This window comes from Catharus ustulatus, chromosome 27 (genome assembly GCF_009819885.2).
Source record: "Catharus ustulatus isolate bCatUst1 chromosome 27, bCatUst1.pri.v2, whole genome shotgun sequence".
Lineage (NCBI taxonomy): Eukaryota > Metazoa > Chordata > Aves > Passeriformes > Turdidae > Catharus > Catharus ustulatus.
In genome coordinates this window covers 4535700-4550719 of record NC_046247.1, presented here as the reverse complement: position 1 = coordinate 4550719, position 15020 = coordinate 4535700, and the positions used below count along the sequence as shown (strand labels likewise).

At 51.0% G+C, this 15020-nt stretch overlaps 1 protein-coding gene across 1 annotated transcript; it reads right to left on the bottom strand.

Annotated features, from left to right (window-relative positions):
- Positions 1-75: 75 nt before the first annotated feature.
- On the bottom strand, positions 76-11315 carry LOC117007759. The gene is made up of 24 exons (XM_033081089.1): positions 11280-11315; positions 11022-11174; positions 10691-10801; positions 10049-10187; positions 9547-9635; positions 8916-9068; positions 8585-8695; positions 7943-8081; positions 7441-7529; positions 6810-6962; positions 6479-6589; positions 5837-5975; positions 5335-5423; positions 4704-4856; positions 4373-4483; positions 3731-3869; positions 3229-3317; positions 2598-2750; positions 2267-2377; positions 1625-1763; positions 1123-1211; positions 492-644; positions 211-271; positions 76-80 (listed from the first exon to the last, which is right to left on the bottom strand). Exons 1-24 carry the CDS (start codon positions 11313-11315, stop codon positions 76-78), a joined length of 2715 nt encoding a protein of 904 aa, XP_032936980.1.
- Positions 11316-15020: the final 3705 nt, after the last annotated feature.

Here is a 15020-nt window from a genome sequence, read left to right as displayed (position 1 = left end):
CAAAGCTTCCTTATGGGAAAATTCTCTAACCCCACTAGTGTTGAGAGAAAGAAATCCCTGCCACTTCTGGCAACCTCATCCTGCCAAGAAGGAAAAAGCGCATGAAGAAATGTCCAGTGAACTCCTAGCTGAGAAACCCGCTACTCCTTTGGGATCTTACCCTGCTCTCTTGTGCCAGGCGGGCCAGATTATTGAAGCTGGGTATCTCACTTTTGTTCATGATGGAAATGTAGCAGGTGTTCTGTTGCGTGACTTTGGTTGCAATGACGCCCTGTAAAAAAAAGTTATTGACTGCTCGCACTTCATTCTTTCATGCCTTGGGATGGGAGGAAACCCTTTGTTAAACCAGGAATGAGTACCCAAGAGTTCCAGCCTGAAATTGTGCACTCAACACGGTCAGAAAAAGGAAACAAACACCATCCCCGGGCCAGCTCGACCAGGAGCCAGTCTCCTTGGATACTTTTGGAAAGAGCCGCGTCCCTGCCACTCACCGTGTTGTAGTTCCAGATGGTTTTAAAGGACCCGCTGATGGTGTTTTGCTCAATGATTGCCACGTGCCATTGCCTGTTGATGGTCACGATTTGGGACTGGCCACCAATGATGACTTGCGTGCCGTTGTGGAGGCCACCAGGAGTCTGAGGAAACTGAAAAGCCAAGGGAAAGAAGACGTTTCACCTTTGAAGGATCCCAGAGATGTCCCCAGCGCTTCTGAAAAATCCCAGCTACAATGGAACAATTGCTGCTCCCGCCATGGCCTCCCCAGGAAGCGCCTGCGCTTCCGTCATCCTCTTGCAAAGGACCCAGGATCAAGGTTGTGGTGTTGGGCAAATGCCGTAAGAAATCTTTTTAAGCATTCGGTGAACGATTGCAGCATCTGACAGCTGTCATCTGGTGCCTTTAGACGCTGATACGTGCAAGAGCACTGGCCACAGTTAATCCCTGATAAAGTCCCGGACGGAAACCACTGCTGACCCAACGCTGTGTTTCAGCATCTGCACCCTCAAGCAGGAAGCTCTCAAAAGAGGAGATGCCAGGCAAGAAGGGCATCAGGGCTGGCTTTGGGCAGCAGCTCTGAAGGCCCCCTATCTGGTTCAAGAAAGGTAAGGGCTAAGGTTTTCTCACCTGTCCATTGCCATTGCCAGTGCAGTACTGCAGATCCACGACTCTCAGGACATCGAGGGTAATGCATGATCCCAGATTCACTTGGAGTCCTTGGAAAGCAAGGAAGGAAGAAAGAAAACCCCATGAGCTAATACCTAAGACCTTGGCTGCCATTCAAATCCTCGGGCAGCTCTGACCTGACGGACAGCCGTGCTTAGTACGACCCTTTTCCTTGACCGGGCATTGCCGGGGAGCTCAGTGTGAGCTGAAACACTCGGGGCCCAAACTGTAGTCTCCCTAAGCTTCCCAGGAAAGAGCTGTAAGGGTTTGAATCGGGTCATTTGTTGCAGCTGGGACACCATCCTGCTCCAGTGCGGATCTGCTAAGACGTTGACCCCTTTGTGCTACTGCTGAAGCTCTCGGTGTGTGTGTGAGTCAAGGTGGAAGAGCAGCCATTGTGCATTGGCCGTTCCAGCAGGGAAACAAATGCCAGGTCACTTAGAATTCCTTTGCTTGCACTCACCGTGAACTTTGTAAGCCATGTAGGTGGTGAGTCCACTGCACATGGAGAAGACATCTGATCCGTAAGAGCTGAGGTTGTTGACCAATCCATTGGCGACAAAGGTGATCTTCTTGTGTGGTCTTCCAAAACCGATCTGGTTCTAAACAACAAAAAGCAGCATTCAGCAAGATCAGTGCTGCAATCTGGTTCCTGCTAGGCATATTCCCTTTGGGGAAAGGCTGTGGAAGAGGGAGACGCTGTCTTGCGCCCCAAAGGAGAAGGGAGTCTGGCCAAGAACAGCTGCAGTGCAAAGTTCTGAGCTGACCAAGGCACTTTGGGACTGAATCGTGGGCATATGACGTTGAGATCTTGGCAGGCCAAGAGAATCCAGCCCCTTGAAGGGCTCCTCAGAAACAGGGTTTGCCCAGCAAGATTCAGAGCTCAACAAAATCAGAGAAAGAGAAGAGGAGGAAGGCAGTGGTGCAGCCCCTTTCTTCTTTCAGCAAAGCTTCCTTATGGGAAAATTCTCTAACCCCACTAGTGTTGAGAGAAAGAAATCCCTGCCACTTCTGGCAACCTCATCCTGCCAAGAAGGAAAAAGCGCATGAAGAAATGTCCAGTGAACTCCTAGCTGAGAAACCCGCTACTCCTTTGGGATCTTACCCTGCTCTCTTGTGCCAGGCGGGCCAGATTATTGAAGCTGGGTATCTCACTTTTGTTCATGATGGAAATGTAGCAGGTGTTCTGTTGCGTGACTTTGGTTGCAATGACGCCCTGTAAAAAAAAGTTATTGACTGCTCGCACTTCATTCTTCCATGCCTTGGGATGGGAGGAAACCCTTTGTTAAACCAGGAATGAGTACCCAAGAGTTCCAGCCTGAAATTGTGCACTCAACACGGTCAGAAAAAGGAAACAAACACCATCCCCGGGCCAGCTCGACCAGGAGCCAGTCTCCTTGGATACTTTTGGAAAGAGCCGCGTCCCTGCCACTCACCGTGTTGTAGTTCCAGATGGTTTTAAAGGACCCGCTGATGGTGTTTTGCTCAATGATTGCCACGTGCCATTGCCTGTTGATGGTCACGATTTGGGACTGGCCACCAATGATGACTTGCGTGCCGTTGTGGAGGCCACCAGGAGTCTGAGGAAACTGAAAAGCCAAGGGAAAGAAGACGTTTCACCTTTGAAGGATCCCAGAGATGTCCCCAGCGCTTCTGAAAAATCCCAGCTACAATGGAAGACTTGCTGCTCCCGCCATGGCCTCCCCAGGAAGCGCCTGCGCTTCCGTCATCCTCTTGCAAAGGACCCAGGATCAAGGTTGTGGTGTTGGGCAAATGCCGTAAGAAATCTTTTTAAGCATTCGGTGAACGATTGCAGCATCTGACAGCTGTCATCTGGTGCCTTTAGACGCTGATACGTGCAAGAGCACTGGCCACAGTTAATCCACGATAAAGTCCCGGACGGAAACCGCTGCTGACCCAACGCTGTGTTTCAGCATCTGCACCCTCAAGCAGGAAGCTCTCAAAAGAGGAGATGCCAGGCAAGAAGGGCATCAGGGCTGGCTTTGGGCAGCAGCTCTGAAGGCCCCCTATCTGGTTCAAGAAAGGTAAGGGCTAAGGTTTTCTCACCTGTCCATTGCCATTGCCAGTGCAGTACTGCAGATCCACGACTCTCAGGACATCGAGGGTAATGCATGATCCCAGATTCACTTGGAGTCCTTGGAAAGCAAGGAAGGAAGAAAGAAAACCCCATGAGCTAATGCCTAAGACCTTGGCTGCCATTCAAATCCTCGGGCAGCTCTGACCTGACGGACAGCCGTGCTTAGTACGACCCTTTTCCTTGACCGGGCATTGCCGGGGAGCTCAGTGTGAGCTGAAACACTCGGGGCCCAAACTGAAGCCTCCCTAAGCTTCCCAGGAAAGAGCTGTAAGGGTTTGAATCGGGTCATTTGTTGCAGCTGGGACACCATCCTGCTCCAGTGCGGATCTGCTAAGACGTTGACCCCTTTGTGCTACTGCTGAAGCTCTCGGTGTGTGTGTGAGTCAAGGTGGAAGAGCAGCCATTGTGCATTGGCCGTTCCAGCAGGGAAACAAATGCCAGGTCACTTAGAATTCCTTTGCTTGCACTCACCGTGAACTTCGTAAGCCATGTAGGTGGTGAGTCCACTGCACATGGAGAAGACATCTGATCCGTAAGAGCTGAGGTTGTTGACCAATCCATTGGCGACAAAGGTGATCTTCTTGTGTGGTCTTCCAAAACCGATCTGGTTCTAAACAACAAAAAGCAGCATTCAGCAAGATCAGTGCTGCAATCTGGTTCCTGCTAGGCATATTCCCTTTGGGGAAAGGCTGTGGAAGAGGGAGACGCTGTCTTGCGCCCCAAAGGAGAAGGGAGTCTGGCCAAGAACAGCTGCAGTGCAAAGTTCTGAGCTGACCAAGGCACTTTGGGACTGAATCGTGGGCATATGACGTTGAGATCTTGGCAGGCCAAGAGAATCCAGCCCCTTGAAGGGCTCCTCAGAAACAGGGTTTGCCCAGCAAGATTCAGAGCTCAACAAAATCAGAGAAAGAGAAGAGGAGGAAGGCAGTGGTGCAGCCCCTTTCTTCTTTCAGCAAAGCTTCCTTATGGGAAAATTCTCTAACCCCACTAGTGTTGAGAGAAAGAAATCCCTGCCACTTCTGGCAACCTCATCCTGCCAAGAAGGAAAAAGCGCATGAAGAAATGTCCAGTGAACTCCTAGCTGAGAAACCCGCTACTCCTTTGGGATCTTACCCTGCTCTCTTGTGCCAGGCGGGCCAGATTATTGAAGCTGGGTATCTCACTTTTGTTCATGATGGAAATGTAGCAGGTGTTCTGTTGCGTGACTTTGGTTGCAATGACGCCCTGTAAAAAAAAGTTATTGACTGCTCGCACTTCATTCTTCCATGCCTTGGGATGGGAGGAAACCCTTTGTTAAACCAGGAATGAGTACCCAAGAGTTCCAGCCTGAAATTGTGCACTCAACACGGTCAGAAAAAGGAAACAAACACCATCCCCGGGCCAGCTCGACCAGGAGCCAGTCTCCTTGGATACTTTTGGAAAGAGCCGCGTCCCTGCCACTCACCGTGTTGTAGTTCCAGATGGTTTTAAAGGACCCGCTGATGGTGTTTTGCTCAATGATTGCCACGTGCCATTGCCTGTTGATGGTCACGATTTGGGACTGGCCACCAATGATGACTTGCGTGCCGTTGTGGAGGCCACCAGGAGTCTGAGGAAACTGAAAAGCCAAGGGAAAGAAGACGTTTCACCTTTGAAGGATCCCAGAGATGTCCCCAGCGCTTCTGAAAAATCCCAGCTACAATGGAAGAATTGCTGCTCCCGCCATGGCCTCCCCAGGAAGCGCCTGCGCTTCCGTCATCCTCTTGCAAAGGACCCAGGATCAAGGTTGTGGTGTTGGGCAAATGCCGTAAGAAATCTTTTTAAGCATTCGGTGAACGATTGCAGCATCTGACAGCTGTCATCTGGTGCCTTTAGACGCTGATACGTGCAAGAGCACTGGCCACAGTTAATCCACGATAAAGTCCCGGACGGAAACCGCTGCTGACCCAACGCTGTGTTTCAGCATCTGCACCCTCAAGCAGGAAGCTCTCAAAAGAGGAGATGCCAGGCAAGAAGGGCATCAGGGCTGGCTTTGGGCAGCAGCTCTGAAGGCCCCCTATCTGGTTCAAGAAAGGTAAGGGCTAAGGTTTTCTCACCTGTCCATTGCCATTGCCAGTGCAGTACTGCAGATCCACGACTCTCAGGACATCGAGGGTAATGCATGATCCCAGATTCACTTGGAGTCCTTGGAAAGCAAGGAAGGAAGAAAGAAAACCCCATGAGCTAATGCCTAAGACCTTGGCTGCCATTCAAATCCTCGGGCAGCTCTGACCTGACGGACAGCCGTGCTTAGTACGACCCTTTTCCTTGACCGGGCATTGCCGGGGAGCTCAGTGTGAGCTGAAACACTCGGGGCCCAAACTGAAGCCTCCCTAAGCTTCCCAGGAAAGAGCTGTAAGGGTTTGAATCGGGTCATTTGTTGCAGCTGGGACACCATCCTGCTCCAGTGCGGATCTGCTAAGACGTTGACCCCTTTGTGCTACTGCTGAAGCTCTCGGTGTGTGTGTGAGTCAAGGTGGAAGAGCAGCCATTGTGCATTGCCCGTTCCAGCAGGGAAACAAATGCCAGGTCACTTAGAATTCCTTTGCTTGCACTCACCGTGAACTTCGTAAGCCATGTAGGTGGTGAGTCCACTGCACATGGAGAAGACATCTGATCCGTAAGAGCTGAGGTTGTTGACCAATCCATTGGCGACAAAGGTGATCTTCTTGTGTGGTCTTCCAAAACCGATCTGGTTCTAAACAACAAAAAGCAGCATTCAGCAAGATCAGTGCTGCAATCTGGTTCCTGCTAGGCATATTCCCTTTGGGGAAAGGCTGTGGAAGAGGGAGACGCTGTCTTGCGCCCCAAAGGAGAAGGGAGTCTGGCCAAGAACAGCTGCAGTGCAAAGTTCTGAGCTGACCAAGGCACTTTGGGACTGAATCGTGGGCATATGACGTTGAGATCTTGGCAGGCCAAGAGAATCCAGCCCCTTGAAGGGCTCCTCAGAAACAGGGTTTGCCCAGCAAGATTCAGAGCTCAACAAAATCAGAGAAAGAGAAGAGGAGGAAGGCAGTGGTGCAGCCCCTTTCTTCTTTCAGCAAAGCTTCCTTATGGGAAAATTCTCTAACCCCACTAGTGTTGAGAGAAAGAAATCCCTGCCACTTGTGGCAACCTCATCCTGCCAAGAAGGAAAAAGCGCATGAAGAAATGTCCAGTGAACTCCTAGCTGAGAAACCCGCTACTCCTTTGGGATCTTACCCTGCTCTCTTGTGCCAGGCGGGCCAGATTATTGAAGCTGGGTATCTCACTTTTGTTCATGATGGAAATGTAGCAGGTGTTCTGTTGCGTGACTTTGGTTGCAATGACGCCCTGTAAAAAAAAGTTATTGACTGCTCGCACTTCATTCTTCCATGCCTTGGGATGGGAGGAAACCCTTTGTTAAACCAGGAATGAGTACCCAAGAGTTCCAGCCTGAAATTGTGCACTCAACACAGTCAGAAAAAGGAAACAAACACCATCCCCGGGCCAGCTCGACCAGGAGCCAGTCTCCTTGGATACTTTTGGAAAGAGCCGCGTCCCTGCCACTCACTGTGTTGTAGTTCCAGATGGTTTTAAAGGACCCGCTGATGGTGTTTTGCTCAATGATTGCCACGTGCCATTGCCTGTTGATGGTCACGATTTGGGACTGGCCACCAATGATGACTTGCGTGCCGTTGTGGAGGCCACCAGGAGTCTGAGGAAACTGAAAAGCCAAGGGAAAGAAGACGTTTCACCTTTGAAGGATCCCAGAGATGTCCCCAGCGCTTCTGAAAAATCCCAGCTACAATGGAAGAATTGCTGCTCCCGCCATGGCCTCCCCAGGAAGCGCCTGCGCTTCCGTCATCCTCTTGCAAAGGACCCAGGATCAAGGTTGTGGTGTTGGGCAAATGCCGTAAGAAATCTTTTTAAGCATTCGGTGAACGATTGCAGCATCTGACAGCTGTCATCTGGTGCCTTTAGACGCTGATACGTGCAAGAGCACTGGCCACAGTTAATCCACGATAACGTCCCGGACGGAAACCGCTGCTGACCCAACGCTGTGTTTCAGCATCTGCACCCTCAAGCAGGAAGCTCTCAAAAGAGGAGATGCCAGGCAAGAAGGGCATCAGGGCTGGCTTTGGGCAGCAGCTCTGAAGGCCCCCTATCTGGTTCAAGAAAGGTAAGGGCTAAGGTTTTCTCACCTGTCCATTGCCATTGCCAGTGCAGTACTGCAGATCCACGACTCTCAGGACATCGAGGGTAATGCATGATCCCAGATTCACTTGGAGTCCTTGGAAAGCAAGGAAGGAAGAAAGAAAACCCCATGAGCTAATGCCTAAGACCTTGGCTGCCATTCAAATCCTCGGGCAGCTCTGACCTGACGGACAGCCGTGCTTAGTACGACCCTTTTCCTTGACCGGGCATTGCCGGGGAGCTCAGTGTGAGCTGAAACACTCAGGGCCCAAACTGAAGCCTCCCTAAGCTTCCCAGGAAAGAGCTGTAAGGGTTTGAATCGGGTCATTTGTTGCAGCTGGGACACCATCCTGCTCCAGTGCGGATCTGCTAAGACGTTGACCCCTTTGTGCTACTGCTGAAGCTCTCGGTGTGTGTGTGAGTCAAGGTGGAAGAGCAGCCATTGTGCATTGCCCGTTCCAGCAGGGAAACAAATGCCAGGTCACTTAGAATTCCTTTGCTTGCACTCACCGTGAACTTCGTAAGCCATGTAGGTGGTGAGTCCACTGCACATGGAGAAGACATCTGATCCGTAAGAGCTGAGGTTGTTGACCAATCCATTGGCGACAAAGGTGATCTTCTTGTGTGGTCTTCCAAAACCGATCTGGTTCTAAACAACAAAAAGCAGCATTCAGCAAGATCAGTGCTGCAATCTGGTTCCTGCTAGGCATATTCCCTTTGGGGAAAGGCTGTGGAAGAGGGAGACGCTGTCTTGCGCCCCAAAGGAGAAGGGAGTCTGGCCAAGAACAGCTGCAGTGCAAAGTTCTGAGCTGACCAAGGCACTTTGGGACTGAATCGTGGGCATATGACGTTGAGATCTTGGCAGGCCAAGAGAATCCAGCCCCTTGAAGGGCTCCTCAGAAACAGGGTTTGCCCAGCAAGATTCAGAGCTCAACAAAATCAGAGAAAGAGAAGAGGAGGAAGGCAGTGGTGCAGCCCCTTTCTTCTTTCAGCAAAGCTTCCTTATGGGAAAATTCTCTAACCCCACTAGTGTTGAGAGAAAGAAATCCCTGCCACTTCTGGCAACCTCATCCTGCCAAGAAGGAAAAAGCGCATGAAGAAATGTCCAGTGAACTCCTAGCTGAGAAACCCGCTACTCCTTTGGGATCTTACCCTGCTCTCTTGTGCCAGGCGGGCCAGATTATTGAAGCTGGGTATCTCACTTTTGTTCATGATGGAAATGTAGCAGGTGTTCTGTTGCGTGACTTTGGTTGCAATGACGCCCTGTAAAAAAAAGTTATTGACTGCTCGCACTTCATTCTTCCATGCCTTGGGATGGGAGGAAACCCTTTGTTAAACCAGGAATGAGTACCCAAGAGTTCCAGCCTGAAATTGTGCACTCAACACGGTCAGAAAAAGGAAACAAACACCATCCCCGGGCCAGCTCGACCAGGAGCCAGTCTCCTTGGATACTTTTGGAAAGAGCCGCGTCCCTGCCACTCACCGTGTTGTAGTTCCAGATGGTTTTAAAGGACCCGCTGATGGTGTTTTGCTCAATGATTGCCACGTGCCATTGCCTGTTGATGGTCACGATTTGGGACTGGCCACCAATGATGACTTGCGTGCCGTTGTGGAGGCCACCAGGAGTCTGAGGAAACTGAAAAGCCAAGGGAAAGAAGACGTTTCACCTTTGAAGGATCCCAGAGATGTCCCCAGCGCTTCTGAAAAATCCCAGCTACAATGGAAGAATTGCTGCTCCCGCCATGGCCTCCCCAGGAAGCGCCTGCGCTTCCGTCATCCTCTTGCAAAGGACCCAGGATCAAGGTTGTGGTGTTGGGCAAATGCCGTAAGAAATCTTTTTAAGCATTCGGTGAACGATTGCAGCATCTGACAGCTGTCATCTGGTGCCTTTAGACGCTGATACGTGCAAGAGCACTGGCCACAGTTAATCCACGATAACGTCCCGGATGGAAACCGCTGCTGACCCAACGCTGTGTTTCAGCATCTGCACCCTCAAGCAGGAAGCTCTCAAAAGAGGAGATGCCAGGCAAGAAGGGCATCAGGGCTGGCTTTGGGCAGCAGCTCTGAAGGCCCCCTATCTGGTTCAAGAAAGGTAAGGGCTAAGGTTTTCTCACCTGTCCATTGCCATTGCCAGTGCAGTACTGCAGATCCACGACTCTCAGGACATCGAGGGTAATGCATGATCCCAGATTCACTTGGAGTCCTTGGAAAGCAAGGAAGGAAGAAAGAAAACCCCATGAGCTAATACCTAAGACCTTGGCTGCCATTCAAATCCTCGGGCAGCTCTGACCTGACGGACAGCCGTGCTTAGTACGACCCTTTTCCTTGACCGGGCATTGCCGGGGAGCTCAGTGTGAGCTGAAACACTCGGGGCCCAAACTGAAGCCTCCCTAAGCTTCCCAGGAAAGAGCTGTAAGGGTTTGAATCGGGTCATTTGTTGCAGCTGGGACACCATCCTGCTCCAGTGCGGATCTGCTAAGACGTTGACCCCTTTGTGCTACTGCTGAAGCTCTCGGTGTGTGTGTGAGTCAAGGTGGAAGAGCAGCCATTGTGCATTGCCCGTTCCAGCAGGGAAACAAATGCCAGGTCACTTAGAATTCCTTTGCTTGCACTCACCGTGAACTTCGTAAGCCATGTAGGTGGTGAGTCCACTGCACATGGAGAAGACATCTGATCCGTAAGAGCTGAGGTTGTTGACCAATCCATTGGCGACAAAGGTGATCTTCTTGTGTGGTCTTCCAAAACCGATCTGGTTCTAAACAACAAAAAGCAGCATTCAGCAAGATCAGTGCTGCAATCTGGTTCCTGCTAGGCATATTCCCTTTGGGGAAAGGCTGTGGAAGAGGGAGACGCTGTCTTGCGCCCCAAAGGAGAAGGGAGTCTGGCCAAGAACAGCTGCAGTGCAAAGTTCTGAGCTGACCAAGGCACTTTGGGACTGAATCGTGGGCATATGACGTTGAGATCTTGGCAGGCCAAGAGAATCCAGCCCCTTGAAGGGCTCCTCAGAAACAGGGTTTGCCCAGCAAGATTCAGAGCTCAACAAAATCAGAGAAAGAGAAGAGGAGGAAGGCAGTGGTGCAGCCCCTTTCTTCTTTCAGCAAAGCTTCCTTATGGGAAAATTCTCTAACCCCACTAGTGTTGAGAGAAAGAAATCCCTGCCACTTGTGGCAACCTCATCCTGCCAAGAAGGAAAAAGCGCATGAAGAAATGTCCAGTGAACTCCTAGCTGAGAAACCCGCTACTCCTTTGGGATCTTACCCTGCTCTCTTGTGCCAGGCGGGCCAGATTATTGAAGCTGGGTATCTCACTTTTGTTCATGATGGAAATGTAGCAGGTGTTCTGTTGCGTGACTTTGGTTGCAATGACGCCCTGTAAAAAAAAGTTATTGACTGCTCGCACTTCATTCTTTCATGCCTTGGGATGGGAGGAAACCCTTTGTTAAACCAGGAATGAGTACCCAAGAGTTCCAGCCTGAAATTGTGCACTCAACACGGTCAGAAAAAGGAAACAAACACCATCCCCGGGCTAGCTCGACCAGGAGCCAGTCTCCTTGGATACTTTTGGAAAGAGCCGCGTCCCTGCCACTCACCGTGTTGTAGTTCCAGATGGTTTTAAAGGACCCGCTGATGGTGTTTTGCTCAATGATTGCCACGTGCCATTGCCTGTTGATGGTCACGATTTGGGACTGGCCACCAATGATGACTTGCGTGCCGTTGTGGAGGCCACCAGGAGTCTGAGGAAACTGAAAAGCCAAGGGAAAGAAGACGTTTCACCTTTGAAGGATCCCAGAGATGTCCCCAGCGCTTCTGAAAAATCCCAGCTACAATGGAAGAATTGCTGCTCCCGCCATGGCCTCCCCAGGAAGCGCCTGCGCTTCCGTCATCCTCTTGCAAAGGACCCAGGATCAAGGTTGTGGTGTTGGGCAAATGCCGTAAGAAATCTTTTTAAGCATTCGGTGAACGATTGCAGCATCTGACAGCTGTCATCTGGTGCCTTTAGACGCTGATACGTGCAAGAGCACTGGCCACAGTTAATCCACGATAAAGTCCCGGACGGAAACCGCTGCTGACCCAACGCTGTGTTTCAGCATCTGCACCCTCAAGCAGGAAGCTCTCAAAAGAGGAGATGCCAGGCAAGAAGGGCATCAGGGCTGGCTTTGGGCAGCAGCTCTGAAGGCCCCCTATCTGGTTCAAGAAAGGTAAGGGCTAAGGTTTTCTCACCTGTCCATTGCCACTTGCCAGTGCAGTACTGCAGATCCACGACTCTCAGGACATCGAGGGTAATGCATGATCCCAGATTCACTTGGAGTCCTTGGAAAGCAAGGAAGGAAGAAAGAAAACCCCATGAGCTAATGCCTAAGACCTTGGCTGCCATTCAAATCCTCGGGCAGCTCTGACCTGACGGACAGCCGTGCTTAGTACGACCCTTTTCCTTGACCGGGCATTGCCGGGGAGCTCAGTGTGAGCTGAAACACTCGGGGCCCAAACTGAAGCCTCCCTAAGCTTCCCAGGAAAGAGCTGTAAGGGTTTGAATCGGGTCATTTGTTGCAGCTGGGACACCATCCTGCTCCAGTGCGGATCTGCTAAGACGTTGACCCCTTTGTGCTACTGCTGAAGCTCTCGGTGTGTGTGTGAGTCAAGGTGGAAGAGCAGCCATTGTGCATTGGCCCGTTCCAGCAGGGAAACAAATGCCAGGTCACTTAGAATTCCTTTGCTTGCACTCACCGTGAACTTCAGTAAGCCATGTAGGTGGTGAGTCCACTGCACATGGAGAAGACATCTGATCCGTAAGAGCTGAGGTTGTTGACCAATCCATTGGCGACAAAGGTGATCTTCTTGTGTGGTCTTCCAAAACCGATCTGGTTCTAAACAACAAAAAGCAGCATTCAGCAAGATCAGTGCTGCAATCTGGTTCCTGCTAGGCATATTCCCTTTGGGGAAAGGCTGTGGAAGAGGGAGACGCTGTCTTGCGCCCCAAAGGAGAAGGGAGTCTGGCCAAGAACAGCTGCAGTGCAAAGTTCTGAGCTGACCAAGGCACTTTGGGACTGAATCGTGGGCATATGACGTTGAGATCTTGGCAGGCCAAGAGAATCCAGCCCCTTGAAGGGCTCCTCAGAAACAGGGTTTGCCCAGCAAGATTCAGAGCTCAACAACATCAGAGAAAGAGAAGAGGAGGAAGGCAGTGGTGCAGCCCCTTTCTTCTTTCAGCAAAGCTTCCTTATGAGAAAATTCTCTAACCCCACTAGTGTTGAGAGAAAGAAATCCCTGCCACTTCTGGCAACCTCATCCTGCCAAGAAGGAAAAAGCGCATGAAGAAATGTCCAGTGAACTCCTAGCTGAGAAACCCGCTACTCCTTTGGGATCTTACCCTGCTCTCTTGTGCCAGGCGGGCCAGATTATTGAAGCTGGGTATCTCACTTTTGTTCATGATGGAAATGTAGCAGGTGTTCTGTTGCGTGACTTTGGTTGCAATGACGCCCTGTAAAAAAAAGTTATTGACTGCTCGCACTTCATTCTTCCATGCCTTGGGATGGGAGGAAACCCTTTGTTAAACCAGGAATGAGTACCCAAGAGTTCCAGCCTGAAATTGTGCACTCAACACAGGTCAGAAAAAGGAAACAAACACCATCCCCGGGCCAGCTCGACCAGGAGCCAGTCTCCTTGGATACTTTTGGAAAGAGCCGCGTCCCTGCCACTCACCTGTGTTGTAGTTCCAGATGGTTTTAAAGGACCCGCTGATGGTGTTTTGCTCAATGATTGCCACGTGCCATTGCCTGTTGATGGTCACGATTTGGGACTGGCCACCAATGATGACTTGCGTGCCGTTGTGGAGGCCACCAGGAGTCTGAGGAAACTGAAAAGCCAAGGGAAAGAAGACGTTTCACCTTTGAAGGATCCCAGAGATGTCCCCAGCGCTTCTGAAAAATCCCAGCTACAATGGAAGAATTGCTGCTCCCGCCATGGCCTCCCCAGGAAGCGCCTGCGCTTCCGTCATCCTCTTGCAAAGGACCCAGGATCAAGGTTGTGGTGTTGGGCAAATGCCGTAAGAAATCTTTTTAAGCATTCGGTGAACGATTGCAGCATCTGACAGCTGTCATCTGGTGCCTTTAGACGCTGATACGTGCAAGAGCACTGGCCACAGTTAATCCACGATAACGTCCCGGACGGAAACCGCTGCTGACCCAACTGCTGTGTTTCAGCATCTGCACCCTCAAGCAGGAAGCTCTCAAAAGAGGAGATGCCAGGCAAGAAGGGCATCAGGGCTGGCTTTGGGCAGCAGCTCTGAAGGCCCCCTATCTGGTTCAAGAAAGGTAAGGGCTAAGGTTTTCTCACCTGTCCATTGCCATTGCCAGTGCAGTACTGCAGATCCACGACTCTCAGGACATCGAGGGTAATGCATGATCCCAGATTCACTTGGAGTCCTTGGAAAGCAAGGAAGGAAGAAAGAAAACCCCATGAGCTAATGCCTAAGACCTTGGCTGCCATTCAAATCCTCGGGCAGCTCTGACCTGACGGACAGCCGTGCTTAGTACGACCCTTTTCCTTGACCGGGCATTGCCGGGGAGCTCAGTGTGAGCTGAAACACTCAGGGGCCCAAACTGAAGCCTCCCTAAGCTTCCCAGGAAAGAGCTGTAAGGGTTTGAATCGGGTCATTTGTTGCAGCTGGGACACCATGCCTGCTCCAGTGCGGATCTGCTAAGACGTTGACCCCTTTGTGCTACTGCTGAAGCTCTCGGTGTGTGTGTGAGTCAAGGTGGAAGAGCAGCCATTGTGCATTGCCCGTTCCAGCAGGGAAACAAATGCCAGGTCACTTAGAATTCCTTTGCTTGCACTCACCGTGAACTTCAGTAAGCCATGTAGGTGGTGAGTCCACTGCACATGGAGAAGACATCTGATCCGTAAGAGCTGAGGTTGTTGACCAATCCATTGGCGACAAAGGTGATCTTCTTGTGTGGTCTTCCAAAACCGATCTGGTTCTAAACAACAAAAAGCAGCATTCAGCAAGATCAGTGCTGCAATCTGGTTCCTGCTAGGCATATTCCCTTTGGGGAAAGGCTGTGGAAGAGGGAGACGCTGTCTTGCGCCCCAAAGGAGAAGGGAGTCTGGCCAAGAACAGCTGCAGTGCAAAGTTCTGAGCCTGACCAAGGCACTTTGGGACTGAATCGTGGGCATATGACGTTGAGATCTTGGCAGGCCAAGAGAATCCAGCCCCTTGAAGGGCTCCTCAGAAACAGGGTTTGCCCAGCAAGATTCAGAGCTCAACAACATCAGAGAAAGAGAAGAGGAGGAAGGCAGTGGTGCAGCCCCTTTCTTCTTTCAGCAAAGCTTCCTTATGAGAAAATTCTCTAACCCCACTAGTGTTGAGAGAAAGAAATCCCTGCCACTTCTGGCAACCTCATCCTGCCAAGAAGGAAAAAGCGCATGAAGAAATGTCCAGTGAACTCCTAGCTGAGAAACCCGCTACTCCTTTGGGATCTTACCCTGCTCTCTTGTGCCAGGCGGGCCAGATTATTGAAGCTGGGCATCTCACTTTTGTTCATGATGGAAATGTAGCAGGTGTTCTGTTGCGTGACTTTGGTTGCAATGAC